At 46.0% G+C, this 19,696-nt stretch overlaps 1 protein-coding gene across 1 annotated transcript in view; it reads right to left on the reverse strand.

The window, feature by feature from the left end:
- Nucleotides 1-19,696, reverse strand: part of SYCP2 (synaptonemal complex protein 2) — a 4,998,961-nt gene that overhangs the window by 4,825,460 nt on the left and 153,805 nt on the right. Inside the window, exon 5 of the mRNA XM_085615168.1 lies at nucleotides 10,802-10,906. Within this exon, the coding sequence (XP_085471294.1) occupies nucleotides 10,802-10,906 (105 nt within the window). The remainder of the gene's footprint in view (nucleotides 1-10,801; nucleotides 10,907-19,696) is intronic.

Here is a 19,696-nt window from a genome sequence, read left to right on the forward strand (position 1 = left end):
TATTACAACAGTGGATTCTGAAGCGGGATGGCTCAGGCAATAGCACAAAGGTTTGAGATAGCAGAAATATGGCCCTCTAGGGTGCCCCAGTAGAGCCCTGCTGGGCAAGTTAAAGGATAAAGAGAAGGACCTAAGAGAGGGGAGCAGAAAGAGGGTCAACCTGTTTCTATGCATACCATGCCAGAAACATACCTAAACTGCAGGCGTATAGTCTTGGAAGAGGGATATCTGGCTTCCAAGAGAACAGTGCTGACTTTGTGGCGGAAGGTCGGAAGTTATCAACTGTCAACGCTAATTCTCCATGCAAGAAGTTGAAGCATTGACAGGTTCGGGTGGAGAAGCCTCCCCTGCTGCTGCAAGAGGCAGCCTGATTGGAGCACCAGTGGACATGCTCAACAGCTAGGGATACCAAACTCTCCGAGCCCAGTGTGGAGCCAAAAGGATGACTTGGGCCCGGTCTTTACTAGTCTTCTTAAAAACTCAGGGCAGGAGTGGTCGCTTTGGAAACTCCATTGTGCAGAACTGCTGACTTTGCGTGTTCTCGGCAGTGGCAAATAGATCTAACCAAGGCTCGCCCCACACCTAAAGGAGAGCATGCACCACCTCCAGATAGAGATGCCGTTTGTGATCCACTAGGCGTATCCAGCTGAGTTTGTCTACCCTGCCATTCAGAGAGCCTGCCAGGTGTTGAACCACCAGGTACATGCCCTGACATTCCAGCCAGGCCCAAACGGCCTCACCCTGCCCTGTTTGTTACAGTACCACATGGCAGTGGTGTTGTCCAGGTGCACTAGCCTTCCCTTGAAAGTGGGCAGAAAGGCTTTTAATGCCAGCCAGCTCGCCCGGAGCTCCAGTAGGTTGATGCGGAGTCCGTATTCCGCCGGAGACCAGAGGCCTCTGATCTGCACCTCTTCCAGATGCCAACCGCATCCTAGAAGTGACACATCTGTCACTCAATGGAATTCTCAAGAATTAGCTGTACTTAATATAGGTACTTTGTTTATACCCACATAAAACACTAGTGCCTTGAAATGCATTTAATATTCTCACAAAAGAGAATTACATCTTAACAGCAAGCCTACGTGACCACCACAGAAAAGTTCTGTACCCAACGAGGATATCCTGATCCATGAATCGTGAAACATTGTTAAAATAGGGTCCGAAAGTTCCCAAGAACAGAGGTGTTTGTACTGAAATTTTCCACCAAAGCCCATGAGATTAAACATTTTGTGCACAGACGGTGGCAGTTACTACAAACAGAACCTGCCTTCAGAAGCCTGTTTATGGAAAAACCCCTCTTTACTTATTCTCTTATTCTCCCATAATCTCAAAGAAATGCTTTCCTCTCCTAAAATCAGACAGGAGCATGAATTTAAAGGCATGCATAAATGTTACAATTGCACCCATTGCGGTAATGTGATCACAGGCAAGGTTTTGTGGCATCCCACGACTCGCAAATACAATAAACTGCATCATACATGTGAATGCAATTCTGAGAAACTTGTTTATGTTATCAAATGTCCTTGCGGCTTCATGTATGGCTTCAATGACAAAATAAAGATGTCTTGCTTTCTGTAATTGTTTAGATGTCTTGAAATTGGTGACAGATGTACTTTGTTTTGCTTTCATGTAATTCAACTGGGGAATTCCCCCCCCCCATACAGTAATTCAATTACATCTAGCCTTGTGCATGATTTGTAAGTAGGAGATGCCTCCTATTCTGTTTTTCACTTGTGTTTGATTTGCAATTCACTCAAGTCAATGTCAGACTCACACTTGTTTGTATTTTTTGCTTCATTAATATTTTTTTACACACAGTCATTTGTTTACAGCACATGTATTATATACAGAATTTGTAAAATAAACATCTTACATGAATTTACATAATACACCAGGTCTGTTGGATCTATTCTTTATGTTTGTTCTGACGAACGTAACCTTTTTGAGGTATTTGAAGGCAGGTATAGACCGAGCTTCACTGCATGCTGAACTCACAACGAGATCAAAGGCGTTTCTTTCACGTCACTAAGGAATTAATTCTGATAATCGCATGAGAATTCTTCTTTTAACAGAGTTCCGCACTTTGCGTTAATCGGGCATACTTATCCACATTAACGAGGAAAACTCAGCACTGACTTTCTGAGATGGGCCGGATTTCTCAATTTACAAATTCCTTTGAAGATATATCAGTAATTACGCTCACTCTTGGAAGCAAAACCATGGATTTCATGATCTGTGTGGTTTGTTCACTTACATAGTGTAGTAACGAAGTCCTCCCAGGTAGATGTAATTCAGGATGTTTTATGGAGTTGGTCACATGTTCTGTAGATCAACCCCACCAGGAGCCGCAGGCATGCTGCTCAACCCAATCTCAACTGTGACTTCTACTCACAGGCTCCCAACATTACTAAGCGCATCATCACTGCAACATTCCACTGGCTGAGCAAGTGATGAAAGTGGCATAACATTAAATGAACAGGATACTACATATCCCCCTTTCTTATATAACAGAAACAGTTACGATGGTAAACTGAAAAAGGAGAACCATAAATGAGGAAAGACGAAGAGGAATACAGAAAGTAAGGTGGGAGAAGAAAAAGAGGAAGCAACAGATGAATAAACAGATAAATATAACCCACCCTCCCTTCTATAAATAACAGAAAAGAATAGGAAGACACAGCAAAAGAAAACATCGAAAAGAGGATAGACGTGAAAGCACCAATGACTACTCCTCCCCCCTCCCACACACCTCCTGGCCAGACAGGCATGCAAGGAGGCAAGGCTTAGCACAACACAACAAAACACTGGACTACATCCAGACATACACAAAGTGGCGAAGGAAGAGAAACCTCAAAAGGAAGGAAGAATACAAAAAAACGCACTACGATAAGGGAAAGACAGAGGACAAAGAAAGAGTCACAACAAGAATAAAGTCCAGAATCCACAGATGACAAGAAGAAAAGACATCACAAGGAGAACTGAACAAGCGAGAAGATAGAAGATGAGAAGAAAATACAAGATCCCTCATCCAACCCAGTTATCAAATTGGCAAAGTAATATAATATAAACATAATATTACATAACAAAATTGACAATGTAATATTTAGAAAGCATAACATTGAGAAAAAAACAACAAATGGGACTGAGACTCATGAAACACACCTTATGTAAGGGTAAAGATGTACCCAACGTATGTGAAAATGGGACTAAAACCCATGACCAACCCCTACCCCGAGGAAAAGGGGTGAGGAGCTAGTGCAAAATGGGACTAAGACCCATGAAACAATAGCCCTTGTAAGGACAACACCATGCAGAGGCCACATACTGTGCAGTGTAGTAATGGGGCAAAAACCCATACAACACACCTGTAATAGAAAATGGAACTGAAACCCATGACATAACCCAAGACGAAAAGGAGGTTAGTAATGGTTAGCTAATGTATATGGGTCTGAACCCATGACCTATCCCCAGAAATGGGTACGGTAAGCTGCTGAGAAAGGGGACCAAGACCCCTATATATTAGCTAACGATTACTAACCTCCCTTTCGTCTTGGGGTAGGTCATTGGTTCAGACCCCTAACAGCATTGTAGAAAAGTGTGCATGAACTTGCTCTTGTCACCATTTAAATGCCAAAAGATGCACAACAGATCCACGAGCCTCAAAGTACACAAGTCACTTCACATAATTAAAAAAAAAATCATAATTAGAAATTGTCTCACCAAAACGGAACTCACATGCATGTTGCGGGCAGCGGGACCAATAAAGAGAAAGACATCAATTGCTTTTTGTGCACTCCTAGCAGAGACACAACAGTGCAGGTCTTTCAGAAAAATAACAAGCGCTGTGCAGCCACTCCTTGGAGAGTAGAAATATCCCAATCAAGGGGAGAGGCAATAAAGAGAAACATCCATAAAGAATAACCATAACAATGACGTTAGAGATAATATGGTGCCATTCTCAAAGTCAATACGACCTTAGTAGACTTCAGGAAAACGATGTGGCTGGATGACAGAAGAAGCAGAGGTAATTTAAAAGTCCAAAAAGGTAATCTAGATGAGCACAGCACGCTTGGACTAGGGCTGTCAGATGGTGATGACACTGGTGGGGCTGAGAGGCGTAGTGCTTCATCTTTACCAGTTTCTGGTTTTCTTTTTTGCTTTTATTAGAAAAATTTCTTTCTTCCATGATGACATCTTTGTAGTTCTGTGTAGAACATCCTTGTAATTTGTCGCAGTTATACATAACCTGTGGATATCTCATCTTGTTCTTTCTGCTGCCTGAGAGTGTCCATTCTGTAGATAGTTTCATCTTCAGGTCCATTTCATGTAGGTAGTTACCATTCGTCGCCAAATAAATGTAGAAACGAAGTCCACGCAGGTAGATGTAATTCAGGATGTTTTATTGAAGTTGGTTACATGTTCTGTAGATCAGCCCCACCAGGAGCAGCCAGCATGCTGCTCAGCCCAATCTCAACTGTGACTTCTACTCACAGGCTCCCAACATTCCTAAACGCATCATCTCTGCAACATTCCACTGGCTGAGCAAGTGGTGAAAGTGGCATAACATTAACATGGACAGGATACTACACAGTCAGTGGAATGTTCTTAGAAAACAGTTCAGGACGATTACGGCAGTCTTCTGGTCATAATTCTGGAGCCGCATGAATTAACCGGTTGCAGCTTCCATAAGCGATACTTCAAATGTATTATGGGATTCGGAGTGCTGGATTATTTGAACTCCACAGGCAGGGTGACTGTTGGGACACTCGTTGTGCACATTTTCTTTGCCCTCAGCCCACACACGTAATTTTTTCCTCATGGTGCATTTATAGGCTCTTTTTATTTATTTGGTGATACACAGTTCACATATTTTCTTGATGTTGTCGACACGTGCAGGTGGCGATTCGCTTTATTCTACTTTCCATGTTTTTACCCAGTTCTTTTAACTCAACTTTTTTAGATGTTTCTTCACGGTTTCTTTTCTGTTCTTGGCTTCCGATAATGCTGCTTCTTGTTGACTGTTGTTGGAAGTTTCTTTGCAAAACGTTTGCACAAACAATATGATATGATAAAATATATACTCCTTTACGGTTATCCCTTATGAAGGGTGTACAACACCCGAAACGCATTGGGATTTATCCAACCAATAGCTGCTTCTACATCATCGTCTATTCGAATTGCTGTTTCACTTAGTGATTCAAAAATAACAGATTGTCATTTATTAATGAGCTTAACTTTGAAGTTATTCTATACTTTTGATTGAAATGTATTAATGTGTTTAATATAGCCTGCAGGGCTCCCACGGTTGAGCACTCTGTTTCTGGGTAACCTTTTGTTACCCGGGTTTTTAGGTCGAGGGACCGTCCGGTCTGCCGAAGGCAGAACTGGAAGTCCGGAGATCTTATGTTTCTTAGAGTGGCTATTTAGCCCGCCTCTCTTTTTGCCTCTCCTCCATTGGCTGGCTTCCTAAACGGAGGCCAGCCATTGGAGGAGAGAGCCGTCCCTCCAAATAGGCTCCGTCTTTTTCAGATTCGGGGGCGTGTTCCGTGCTCTTCTTTCCACTTTTTAGCCACGCCCTTTTTTAGGCGTGTTTTTCTCTCCTCCAGCCAATGGCAAGAGGAGAGAAAAAGAAACACGCCCCCAAATCCGAAAACGCCACTGCGTTTCTCCGAGGCATTTCTGCTTTGCCTCGGAGAAAGGCGGTGGTGTGCTTGTTTGTCTAAGTTCTTTGTTTGTCATTAAGGTGTTTAGTATAGACTATCTGTCTAAATTACTGCCATTTTTAAAGAAATTGTTGTTCTGACTTGGCGCTTATCGCTGCACGCATGTTTAAATCCTTAGATTGTTTGCCTGAAGTATTTAATGGTCATTTTCACTTGGAAGCTCAATTGTTTAGTGGGGGCAATTTAATTTTATTACGGGTCCCCTTGCGATCGAGGCTCGAGCTGGCATGTTCGTTGGTGACAAGCGCGTGTGCACGGCGCCACCACTGGCTTGAGGAGCGCGAGACCATCGTGCTCAATGGTATGTCGAGTGCAAGGTTTTTTTCTCTTCACGCTCGAGGCTGTACCATGTTGATGCTTGAATTTTGGGCCACACTAGTGTTTTACTCGAGTCCTGGGACACCGTTCATTGCGAGTGGAGCGTGTTCATTGCGAGTGGAGCGTTAGCGAGTGCGCGAACGTTTTTCCTCAAGCCTCTCTCGAACAATGCTTTATTGTAGTTTTCAAACTTAAAGCAGGCAGTGCGATCATCGCACACGATATTAGTTAGTTTGACATGTTAGATAGTGTGTAGAAGTTTATCTTGCTTACCTGACTGTGCCAGAACCTCTTTGGCCACCGTAGGGAGGTCACGTGAACCGGCGGCCATCTTAGATTAGGCAATTTACATTAACTTCTGATGTGATTTAAGGGGCCATCTTTTGGGATACGAGTGAGCAAAATTTACAGTTTTTTTGCTCGGAGTACATTCAAGTCAGGGTCAAGAGTCAGTTGAAGGTGTACCTACCTGTGTCTACTTCTTTTGTTCAAAGCTGGTTTTGTTAAGGCCTGTGGTGTTTTGTTTGGTGTTTTGTTTATCTGTGATATTCAAGCAGTTACCAAAGTGTTGCAGTGACAGCAGCATGCGTAGGTAGTTTATAAGGCGCTATATGGAGCCAAATAATGCCGTTTCTTTAAATGTTTTAAAAACATAAACAAAAATAATGTCATGAGCAATGCCAATAGCTCTAACTTTAACAATGCCGAGACCATTGCATTGTAAATGCTTGTTACATCGGTTACCACAGTCAGATTTGGTTGGGGAACGCAGAGGGGTTTGCCACTGACCCAGTCGTGTCCATGAACCACCACTGCAGATCTTTTGTAGTTCCCTCTGAGATCTGGGCCATGTCAGAGCGACTCCCCCGAAGCTGCGCCCACTGAAACTTTAGATCCCACTACAGAGGCCACATATGCCAGCGGGCATGTGTCACAAGCAGGATGCAGGAGGCCTCATCGGTATCATAGCCTGAATATCATTAAGTCACCATCCGGGAGGATAGGCCCAAAACAGCACTGTGTCCATAACAGCCCTGATGAAAAGGAGCATCTGAGAAGGAGTCAGGTGTGGCTTTGGCACGTTGATAGTGAACCCAAGTGAATGCAGGAGGTCTGCCGAAGTCTGGAGGTGGGAGACAGCCAGTCGTAGAGATAAGAGAAGACTGGCATCCCTGATCTCCTCAGATGAGCTGCCACCACCACCATCACCTTGGTGAACACCAAAGGGCCGCTGGGAAGGGCAAAATGAAGCATGGCAAACTGAAAAAGCTCGTGGCCCACCGTTAACCACAGGTAACGCCTGTGGGCAGGCAGTGGAGTATACGGCCCACAAGGCCAACGCTTACCATCCAGTCTCCCAGTTCCAGAACAGAAAGGACTTCAGCAAGCGTGAGCATTTTTAAATTTCCCTTCTTGAGGAAGAAACTGATGGCGCAGGTCTAGGATGGGACAAAGTACTCCATCCTGCTTGGGCACCAGAAAGCAGAATGAATAACAACCACAACCAACTTCTGGCATCGGTATGCTTTCTCTGGCTCCCTTGGCTAAGAGTGCTATCACTTCCTGGCGGATGGTGCTCCATCAGCCTGTCATAAGTAGGTAGCATGGGTGGAGGGGTAGTGAAGAAGGGGAGGTATCAGCCCCTTCAGACAGTCAGATATTACAGGCCTCCAGCAGAGCAGGTGATGGCGTACCCTGCCTCACACTAAACGCCCATGACGGAGGGAGGGCAAACTAAAAGGGTTTGGAGGCTGCGGTTGCTGTGGGATTTGTGGACTGGCCACATTTCTGGCTGCCCGGCTGCTGTGGGTATCACGTCCTCAGCAATGCACAGGCTGGAAAGCATGTGCGCTGTGGTGGCTGGGCTAGTAAAGAATGGCTGTAAGTTCCCTTCCGTGGCCACGAAAAGAGCGAAAGGTGGACTGGGATTGGCGGTGGGCATGTCCATGAGAGATGATTGAATCTCCTCAGAAAAGTCAGTTCTCAGGCCACCAATGAAGAAACCGCTCTACCAAGCAAGTCGGTCGTATCCAACCCACATCGAGTCATGAACTTCGCTGCATCTCTCCCGTCCGACATAGCTTGGGAGAGTATCGCCCGAGCCTCCTCAGTGACCATGGGCAGAACCCGTGCAACTGAATTCCATAGGGCATGAGAGTAATGGGCCAAAAGGCACACAGTGTACACGGACCTCAGTGCCAGGCTGGTGAAAGAAAACATCTTTTTAAGGTGTCCAGCCTCTTGGATTTCCCTATCCAGTGGAGTGGTAGAGAGTGCTCCAGAATTTAAAAGGGAGGTAAAGACTTGGACCACCAAGTTCACTTGGGTAGGATGTTCCTTGAAGAAGTTGGCATCCCCTGGAGTAGGGCAGTGGCAAAGGGCAATCGTCCTGTTCACAGGATCTCCTGTGCAGGATCTGGACCAAGTCTCCAGTAGGACGTCTGTGAGGACTTCATTAAATGGGAGAAGCGGTTTTGAAGAGGGCACTCACCAACTGAAGCAACTGTCAAGATGTTATTCTCGACTTCTACTGAGGGTAAACTAAGGTTGAGGACATTGGCGCCCTTCTCACCACCATAGCAAAAGAAGCTTCTCCTCCATAGCCACGGTAGGAGGAGGGAGTATGCCAGTATCTGAAGAGGTGTCCAGTCTGCTGGCATCCACCAATCCCTCACATCAGTGCATGTTGGGGTCTAGTGGCCGGTATTCTTCAAGGTCCAGAGACCCCTCCCAATCCTCCCCGAGTTCCAGCCCTTAAGAAAAGGGCTTGGGCTCCGTCTTAGAAGGCATGGCTACAGTCACTGCCAGAGTCTATGTCATATGATGCTCCTTCGGCTCCGTATTAGAGTCTGGGATGAGAATGGGGCTGGCGGTGCGGGGGCGTCAGCATCGGGACCGGCGCCAAGGAAGGTCGAGGTGGTCAGACCAGCGCCGGTCCAGATACATCCATTGATCTAAGGGGCCGAACTGGAGCCAGGGCTGGAGTGTAGGACCAGTGGTGGCCCCCTTCTGACGCTACAGGCCCCGGAAGCGCACTAGCGGAGACATGCCACCCAAGTATGAGCTGCATGGCCTTATAAAACTTACACAGTTGGGTGGGTGTCCCTCCCAGAAACTCACGCAGGCCCAACCGTAGAGTAAGGCCTTGAATAACCATGCTCCCTCATCACGTCGGATGACTTCGACAGACAGGACGAAGTCGAAGACCTTTTCAACTTCTTACTCTATTTGCACTTGTGGGACTGACCTGCCAACTTGGAGTGCGACGAGGATATTCCGTGACTGACCGGGATCATGACCGTCGCGGCGTTGCACATCGGGCAGAAAGGAGCTTGAGGGAATGCTCACTCAAGGACTTGGCGTGCATGGTGTGGCAGCTGACCCAGGTCGACACGTCATAGGCCCGCTCGAGGCGGCAGAGGCAAACGAGAATCAGGTTTGTCAGCAACATATGTCGATGACAGGTGCTGCAGAACGTGAAGCCTGCCTTCCTAGTGGGCAACCTGCCACACCAAGAGAAAAATCTCAAAAAGACTTCCACAAAAGCCGAAAAGGGTCAGTCAAAAATTGACTGGGGGTAGCTCTCTCCGGATCTGCACCAAAAAGCAAGTTGGCACATGTGTAACTTTAGAAGTTTAATTTGTAAATAGCAATGGGATTATTCTTTAGTAGGTGTGTGCTTGTATTTGCATTTCCCTTCGTAAACCTCTTCCAAACCCTCTCTAAAACAGATCCCAAGTGTTCCACATTTTTTAGCCACTCCCCCTCTCCCTTCCATATTTACAACTAAAATGAGGATCTACCTGTTCAGAGATCCCAGAACACAAAAACATAAGAGTGGCACAGGGCTCCACAGGTAGGTTAGTGAATAGCATTTTGCAGTATGTGAGTACTACTACTTCACACATCAGAAAATGCAGTTTGTAGTAGGTAGTAGCACTACTTTATGCAATACAAAATGCAGTGTGTTAACATGCCCCATAATATACAGAAAGACACATTTAATGAAGAAAGTGACTAGAGGCACCGATTTGGGAAAACCCTACCTTGAAAGAAAGAGAAAATGCAGTAAACATTGCAAAAATGATTTGGAAAGGTGGTGAACAAAAAAAGGGCTGCACAAAACCAAAAGCAATTTGTTGAAGACAATGGCAAAGCTTCTGTTCCAATATGCGTGCTCTACTAAGCAGAAAAATGAATTGCCTCACATGATACGGACACCATACTTCGGAAGAAATGATCAGCATGCTGCCTTTAAGGGACACAGTCAAATTCCCCCTTATTGCGGGATCTTACTATCACTATTTCTTGTGTTATTTTTTATTTTCAAAGAGGTGAATAAGGTCTTTTCAGCCTGCTAATTAATTGAGTCCTGGTTTAGTTCTAATTGGATAGAATTAAAAAAAGAGGACGTTTCCCTCAAATAAACATTTGTTTTAAAAAGATCTGAGAAAAGTGCTTCCCTCTGAAGTCCTGGGTCCCTAGTTTATAAATATCAATGACGATTTCTTGCAGAGACCCACTAAGAAGTGAGCCATCAGGAAGAGAGCCATGCCTGTCTAGACGTCTGGCATACTAGTGTTCTGAGCTCTTAAATTGCTAGGGCATCGACAACAAATACATGTTTGAGATCTTCACATTCGTAAGGCTGGAAGGTCAGGGATTTAGGAATTTGCGTTCTACTTAACAAAAAAATTGCATTATTGTTACAAATATATTTACAAATTAACATATATAAAAATGTAGTGTCAGTATTTTACCATTAGGGCATCAAAGAAATCTTCAACTAGATTAAGAAGATCTTCATTTTTTGCAGATCCTTCACATGTCAGAATATGCCTCGACTTCTCAAACCAGGGTACCATGTAAAGACACAAAAAAAAAAAAAAGATATCATTTGGTGCAAATAGCGTAAAGTACAGAGTTTAAAGAAAAAATGTTTCGCATTACCATTGCCCCCTCCTTTTCTAAGCCACTGTCATTGGCAGCTTGGTTCACGAGCAGAGCACCTCCTACGATTACCATTTATTCATCAAATCAGCAGAAAAAAGTGCACTAATGCTCATGTGGCAAAATCAGTACGCTACAAATATTGTAAATAAATAAGTGGGTAACTCTCTGCTACAAAATGAACGGTGAATTTGTCGGAGAATTAAAATGTTAAATGGCAACTAACATGGAAACGTGAAAAGGTAATTTTCTGGAGAGGTCAGTTAGAGCTTATCAATTTCTGCCACCACACGCAGTAATGCCATAGGAAAAATTCTAACCACTGGACAGAGAAGCTTTACGTCTAACTTCGTGGATTGAGGGCATCAAAAATATTTCAGTGACATTTGGTACTTGGAGGGCAACTGTCTTCATTGTCTTTCTGATATTTATGATGGGGTTAGTTTTGCCCTTGCTCATCAGACATTTATGACCTGTGCTAGGGTTTGGAGCTGGTGGCTGGGAGGTATGGGGATTGTTATTTGGGTTTATTTGTGAATGACTATTTTTGTGAGATTCTGAAACTATTAATAAAACGAGTTACAAAAAAAGTCTAACCATTCTATGCAGTACTTCTTAAGTTATGCGAGTGAGAAAAATAAGGTTTGCAACTACAGTTCTACAACGGTTGCAAGTGCATTTGTACATCAACAATCAGTATACTACTCTTAGGGTAATGCCCCCCTAAGAAATGGTATGAGGCAACCATTCCAGTGATCCTGAATCCTAATACTCAAAGTTCATGACACAGTGAATCAATGTAGATTAATGCATCGTTTCAGCATCCCAATGCATTTCGGGCGCATGTTCTATAATTGTTTGTTTTATAGACTTCACCCCTGACGAAGGGCCATGCGCCCGAAATGCATTGGGATGCTGAAACTACTGAAACGATGCATTAATCTACATTGATTCACTGTGTAATGAACTTGGAGTTATTGGATGAATATTTAAATTGTATCGAGTCTGAATACAAGACGAATAAAACAACTCAGATTGGCAAAACGAACGACTGAGTAATTTGCTTATTTTGAACCATTATAATTTGAAGGACCCAGTCCTGGGTCAGAATTGTGCCCAGGGTGGCATGCTACTTATTGATACTTGTTTTACGTTCTTGACCGGAGAACGCTAGCCAGGTAGCACATCAAAAAAAATCACGCAATCTATCCAAAATCTGTTTGGAAATTGGGTTGTGCACGTAGTACACTCATTCAAATAAGTACAAGGGATTGTTTTAACGCATATGTTTTGAAAAAGTATAGCTTACATACGATGTCACAACATGACACTGAAAATTAATTAAATCAATTAATACAATGTATTTGTGTAGATAAATGAATTCAATTAGCCGGGTACCTACAAGGAATTTTTTTGAACGCATACGTTTTGAAAAAAATATAACTTACATAGCATGTCACAACATGACACCGCACATTAATTAAATCAATGCATACAAGGTATTTGTGTAGAATATTAAAAACACAATTTCTCAAATAAAAAAAACATGATATCCAGTAGGAGGGAGATTTGCATTAAGGCTAGGCAAAGGCTGAAGTGAGGGTAAAAGACCAAATTGTTTTGCCGAATTGTCCATATGATCTCCAAATATTTAGGCATGGAGAAGACCATGACCGAAGACATGTTCGCTGTACATAATCTTATCGCAACCCTATATTGCGCAACACCTAGCAGACGGCAAAAAGAAATAACCCAACGCCTGCGCTGCTTGTAGTACCTTGGACAAAAAAGAAAAGAGAAGGGGGCCACTGGTTTCTTCAGCACTTCTACAAACAGGACGTATTTTACTACCTCCTTGTAGGAAAGTAGGATCTACTTTATGGTTACCCTCACTTTTTAGGTCTCACGCCGAGCGTTGCAGTGCGCAGCACTGTCACGCAGCGAGAGACTTCTTGTAGGGGGTTTCAAAACAGACCTAGGAATCGCACACGCTTGTGCGTGTGCTTTTCCTTTTGGCCCAGGCTATTGGCCTTTGCGTGCGTCTTTTTATAAGACAGCACGCAATTGGTCAAAGGCGGGCACATTGCTCCGCCCATGACCTATTGGTGTCTGTTACGCGCACCGCTGCCATGTGGTTTCAATTATCGTGCCCAGACACGGGCGCGATAATTGAAACCACATGGCTCGCTGTGGCACGCACGCGCACCACTCGTTTTTCTTACACGAGGCAGGCCAGAACTAAAGATCCCTAAACAATGCACAGGAAAGTTACTAGACTGAAAAAAACCAAGCTAATGGTATATCAAGAATAAGCCGATTAAGAGTGCCTTCTGTTATGATGATACGTGGGTCTTTCGTAGACGCTTCATTACACCTGGGATGCGTTATGTTTTGGGGTGGAGCTTGCTTCTTGGATGCATGTTGCTTTGGGGGCCATGTTCAAGCTGGGGTGCCTGGCAGTCAGGGCCCTTTGAGATCCGGGTGCACATCTACTGCTGGGGTGGTACAGGAAGGAATTGGGGTGCTTGGAGATCGGGGTGCACATCTACTTCTGGGGTTGGTACAGGAGAGAATCGGGGTGCAGGGGAGGGTCTACAGGCTGTGCAGGGTTTGCGGGGCACCGCTCCTGTGGGGATAACATACTTGGAGACGGGGTGAATGCGGCACAGCATGTACAGCGCTTCGGGGTTCACTGCTCCTGTAGGATCACTGCGTTCGGGTGCCGGGTAGCTCACGCAGCCTATATAGGGGTTGGGGTGCAAGGCTACTGTAGGGACGGTACATTTAGAGATTTGGTGCCTGGAGGTTCAGCAGCCTGCACTGGGGTTCGGGCGAACAGCTCCTCTAGGAAAGGAACCCGCGGGGACCGGGGTGCGCAGCTTTAGCTGATAAGGCTGCCTGGTGGCGCACGAAGCCTCTACAGGGCTGGGCTTCGTAGCGCACGCCTTGTATTGGGATAGCACACAAGGAGATCGGGGTCCCAGCAGCGCACACAGCCTCACAGGGCTTTGTAGCGCGCACACACCACCTATAGGATTGGTACCCTCGGAGATCGGGGTCCCTGCAGTGCACACAGCCTCTACACGGCTCCGTAGCGCACACACCACCTATAGGAATGGCACCCTCGGAGATCGGGGCCCCTGCAGTGCACACAGCCTCTACATGGCTTCGTAATGCACACACCTCTTACAGGGCTGGCACACTACGAGATTGGGGTCCCTGCAGCGCACACAGCCTCACAGGGCTTCGTAGAGCACACACCTTCTATAGGAATGGCACCCTCAGAGATCGGGGTCCCTGCAGCGCACACAGCCTCTATAGGGCTTCGTACCACACACACACACCATCTAAAGGGCTGGCAGACTCTGAGATCGGGGTACGCGCGCAGCCTGCGCAGCGTTTTATTTGGAGTTTGTGTAGCCACATCGCAGCGTTTTATTTTAAGTTTGTAGCTTGGAAAATGAATACGTTTCACTTTTGCATTTGACTGCATCTTACGCTCTATATGTACAGGCTGCAAATATATTTATGGAAACGGAACCGCAACATGCAACCAATGGCACTTAATTATGTATCTTTTTACATTTTTCAGAGCGCTTCCATTAACACATTTACATTCTTTTTGTGGCTCCTACTCGCTGCTTTTGCTTGCCCACATTGCAGCTTTTTATTTGGAGTCAGTGTAGCCACATCGCAGCGTTTTATTTTAAGTTTGTAGCTTGGAAAATGTATCAGTTTCACTTTTGCATTTCGCTGCATCTTACGCTCTATATGTACAGGATGAAAATATAGTTATGGAAACGGAACCCGCAGCATGCAACCCATGGCACTTAATTATGTACTATATATCTTTTTACATTTTTCAGAGCGCTTCCATTAACACATTTACGTTTTTTTTCGTACGTGCCTTTTCACAACTGCTTATCGCATTCACTTTACCAACAAGCAGAGCTTTATTTAGGGTGTGTGCTTTTTTTAAATATTGTTATAGAGCTTTTGCTTTACTATGCTTATGTGCCTTTCTGTTCTTATTTGGCATCTATTAGTGTTAATTTTGCCCTTAATGATTTGATGTTAGTACCCTGCTACAGTCGTGCAGCAGTATCCGTATGGATTTTGCTGATAAAAAAATGCAATATCATTGCGTCTTCTTGCATGTACAACTACCAGTTTTTCTGCCATTTTCACCTTTAGGTGCAGTAACAATGCAATGTGCTGTTCCTGCAACCCCAGGGCTGTAAATAGATTTAAGGCACCGTAACAAAGCTGCTGCTCCCGACGTCCCACGGACTTTGAAAGATTCAGCAACATAGGTGGTGGTTCTTCAACTCCCTCGAGGCCTGACCTGTCTTCTCTGCAATATTGAGGCCAGTATCCCTCGTCGGAACCGCGGGGACCAAACAACTCTGCATCGAGTTTACCTGCGTTGCCAAGGCTTGTTGGTTCTGCACTCCGGTGATTTTCAGGCTACAAGAAGCTCCAACATCTCTTCCTGCCATGATCTTTATCCTCACCGCATCCTCTGCACCGTGGTCTTTATTATTTGGTGAGCTGCTCGAGGTCCTCTGGCCTGTGGGTCCTCTCAAGGGTATTCTCTTCCTTCAGTGGGCCCCCCTGCTTGCTCTGGGCCTGCTCTGACTCTTTCACTTGGCGAGTCTCTTGGACCTTGCTGGTCCCAATGTTGCCTATTCATCATCTACCACATCTGTTCCTGCCAATGCATGTTGGTGCTCCTGCTGGACACTGACGTGGGACAGTTTGTGCACGTCTCCTGATCTTCCTCAGCGTTGCCTGGTCCTCACAGCTGCAGGACCAAGGTCACAGTCATCACTCATGCATCTTCCGTCATTGGTGGGCATTACTCTTCCGTGCCTCCTGGTCACCTCCGAGTGACATGGACTCTGTCCCTTCTGCTTGCAGGTTCTTCTCTTCAAGAATTCACTGGGCTCTTGCAGTCTTCACCAGAGGCATATTTACTGAAGTCCTCCATTGTGGTCTACAGCGGATTCTGATGTCACTTAGAACCTATGCACCCGGCTTCCTTTGTGTAGGTATCCTGGGGTATCCACAGGTGGGTTGACTCTCCAACCTTCTGTCTTCCAACGGGTTTCTTCAGGGTGCACTGGGAAGGGTCCTTAAAACCTGCAATAGGTATCCTGGGGTATCCACGGGTGGGGTGACTCTCCAACCTTCTGTCTTCCACAGGGTTTCTTCAGGGTCCACTGGGAAGGGCCCTTCTTAAAAACTGCAACCGCAACCTTCCCGTTGATTTGTATTGAGTATGCTGCTGTGTTTTCACTCTGCACACAGCCTCCGTGGAATTCCTGGGAACTTACCTTGAGTGGGTCCTCTGGTCCACAGTGTAGGAGAGTAGGGTCTGCTTTCTATGTTCACCCCCACTTTTTGCTTTTGCTTTACTGGGTTTCGACTTAGATGTGGCTGTGAGCCTGCTAATCAGACCCACAGCCCTGCTGTTCTCTCTCTAAATTGATACTATGTACTTTAGGTGCATAACCCATTTGGATAGGATCACCTTATTGGCCCCTGTACAGTGTACTTTAGGTACCCAGGGCATAGGTGTACCCTAGGCCTACCAGGGGATTGCAGCATTTATTATGCCACCCCTGGCCTGGCCTTCCATTATGACACAACTGGCTCACTCAGCTGGGGCAAGGTTGTGTAATCACTCCTTGCTTAGGTGTAGTATTCCTATACCTAACTTACATATAGACACATGTGTACCTATCAGCCACTCCTATGGCAGGCCTTAACAATCCTGGAGGCAGAGTGCTTGGTAACATGTGAGATGGTGCTCTAGCATGAGCTGAGCCTGTCTGCAGCTTTCGGAACCATGTCCTTATAGCTGTTCTATGATATAGCCTACCATATACTCTTAAAGTGCCTTATAATCTTAAACGGTTACGGTAACTATGGTTTGGCTTTATCAAAACATGTAGTGTAAGGTGTCTAACACTTTGGAATAATACCCCCATCCCATTTCTGGGGATGAGGATATTATCCCTCCCTTCTAGAGGGAGAAGACATGTTGTAACCTACTTACCCGGTTAAAGTTAACCAGAGCCCCAGCATCACAAAATGGATGCTGCTGCCACAGACACGAGTCTGACCTCCTGCTGCTGGGAGTGATCCCGGCAAGGGAGGCTTGGACAATAGGTTTCCTGCCTTGGGAGGTGCGAGCACCACCCCAGACAGGCTTTAGTGTATTGGGGCAGGGAGGGATGAAAAGAATGAGACATGCCTGGGGCACACAAGGTGTCCCGTGCATAGTCCAGTTCAAACCGGTGCTGGGGCACTCCAGCCCCAGTCCTGGCGCGAAACTGGACAAAGGGAAGGGGGTGTAACCACCCCCCTCCCAGGTCCCACCCATAAGGCGTGACCTAGCAGGTAACCCAGCCCCCCAGATTAGTATAAGAGTGGTAGCTGGGCCCCAGGAGATTAGATTATCCTGAACCTGCAACTTGAACAGAAACTCTGGACCTTCGACATTCGACGAAAGAAGAAGACTGAAGAATCTCCCTTGTGGCCAAGGAGTGGCTACCCTGTGCAAACAGGCACCATCAAGAGACTACCCTTTGCTTTGCTGAAGTTCTACGAGGGACCGACTGCAGAGCCCGACCAGAGCCTTGACTTCCAGACTTCTCCGACCCTGATCCACATCCACAGCCGAGCTGAGATCCGTGGAGGCGACGAGAGACGTGGGACCGGCTACCTAGGAAAAGTGGCGAGTATCTTCCAGCGCAGCTTCTGAGGTACCCTCGAAGTTGTGCACGGGGGATTGAGAAGCCCCAACCCCAAGCACCATCTGCACCGAAGATCACCCCCCCCACACTCCACGAGTCCTGCGTGGGGCCCTTCTGCATTTTCCTGCTTGCCGCGTCTGTCCGGTTGCTTGCCCATTGGCTAGTGGCCTTTGTGACGACGCACCCTGAAATCTTCACTGCTGGTTTGGCTCCTCCAGACTGGCTCCCGCTTCCTTGCAAAAGAGAAGCACCCCAGACCTTCCTGGTCTGCACCAGAAGCAAGTCCTCCGTTCTTCGTGGGTTCCGCTTGCCAAGGCTTGGTGAGTCCTAGTTCGACTTCGACGCCGCCGACAGCAAGAGCCTTCGTGGGACCGCTCGCCTCCTGGTCCTGGTCGTCCTCGACGTCTCCTGGTACCCGTGGCTGCAGCGACAAGCTTCTCCTTTCACCTGCAATCTTCACGACATCGCCTGGTTCCTTCCTGGTTCCACATGGTCACTGGCTCGTGACCTTGACTCTGTCCCTTCTGCTTGCAGGTATCCTCTCTTCTTGATCCCAGCCTTGGGATCCACCGGGCACTCTTCACTGACTGCCTGTCAGCAACTTTCCTTCAGGCATCCATAGAAGTCCACGACGAAACCCGACGCAAGTTCACACCTATGCACCCGTGGGCTAGGTAACTTGGGTACTTCGGTGCTCACAAGGGTAGTGACTATCCTAGGGTCTAGTTTCCGAGTCTCGACTCTCTAGCTGCTTCAGAAGTGTCCCTAAACTGTTAATTTCTAACTGCTAGTAATTCTATCGACTTTTACGCATTACGCGCGAGTGTTTCCACTCTGCAACTGAATCCCGTGGGCCTCCCACTTCCTAACTGTTGCTAGTGTAGTGTAGCCCCGGCGATTCCCTAGGCCTAGGCCTATCCTATTTCCGTGACAGTGGTCCTTATACCACTTCTTTAGTAAATGGTTTGCGTGGCCCCTAGGGCCTAACTGTATTACTTACCTGTGTGACTTAATGTATGCTTAAATAAGACTGTGTTGTACTTACCTCTAATCTCATAAAGAGTGCTGAGGGTTTGACTAGAATAAATACACTTTATTTTATATATACATCTGTTGTGGTGTCCTTTCATTTGGTATTCAAGGGATTATATATGGTATCACAGCTGGCTTCACATGCCATTCAGAGTTCAGCCTAAGACTGCTCTTGTCCATGCTACCACTAGGATAGCTGGTCTATAAGGTTGACTTTACAACCAATCACCATAAGGGTTGTTTGGACTGATATAAGGTGTACACTAGAACTAGCGACATCATACATCAGGCCAACTTCTCACACCCAGCTCTTCCAAGTCTCTTGGTCCAAGTCCCAACTTCGGTCGCAGATCGCATTCCACTTTTAGTATATGGTTTGGTCTCCCCCAGGAGACTGCTGTGTATTGTGCTTACTGATCATTAGCAATTTAAGTATCGTGTATTTGTGTTGATATCTCCGGGTAGGAGTGTTAATGAGTGTTGTGTAACAAATAGACATATCTTTATAACTACACTGTGTTTTTTTTTTCGTTTAACCTACACTACATGACTAGATCTGCAGGAGCGGCCCATGAAGGTAAAGTCAGTGGGGCGTACTCCCCAGACGACAGCAAGGGAAAATTAAATAAATAATGAATTTTCCTTCTTCTGTCGAGTCTCACCCTCCCAACTCGCCCCAACTCGCCCCACCGCTCTTACATGCACGGGCCGTTCCTGTAGATAAAACAAGTTGCTCAACACTCCTTCTGGACAAAGCCTGAAGGCTGCTCCCCACAGCTACCACTTAGAGACCTTTGTATGGTTGTCTAAGACCTCTAAAACCACCATAAGGGTTGTCTGGATTAGTGCAAGGTGCCTCACAAAAATAAGTGTGCACCATATACTAAGCCAGCCTCCTACACTCCTTGATAA

Source organism: Triturus cristatus, chromosome 7 (assembly GCF_964204655.1).
Source record: "Triturus cristatus chromosome 7, aTriCri1.1, whole genome shotgun sequence".
Lineage (NCBI taxonomy): Eukaryota > Metazoa > Chordata > Amphibia > Caudata > Salamandridae > Triturus > Triturus cristatus.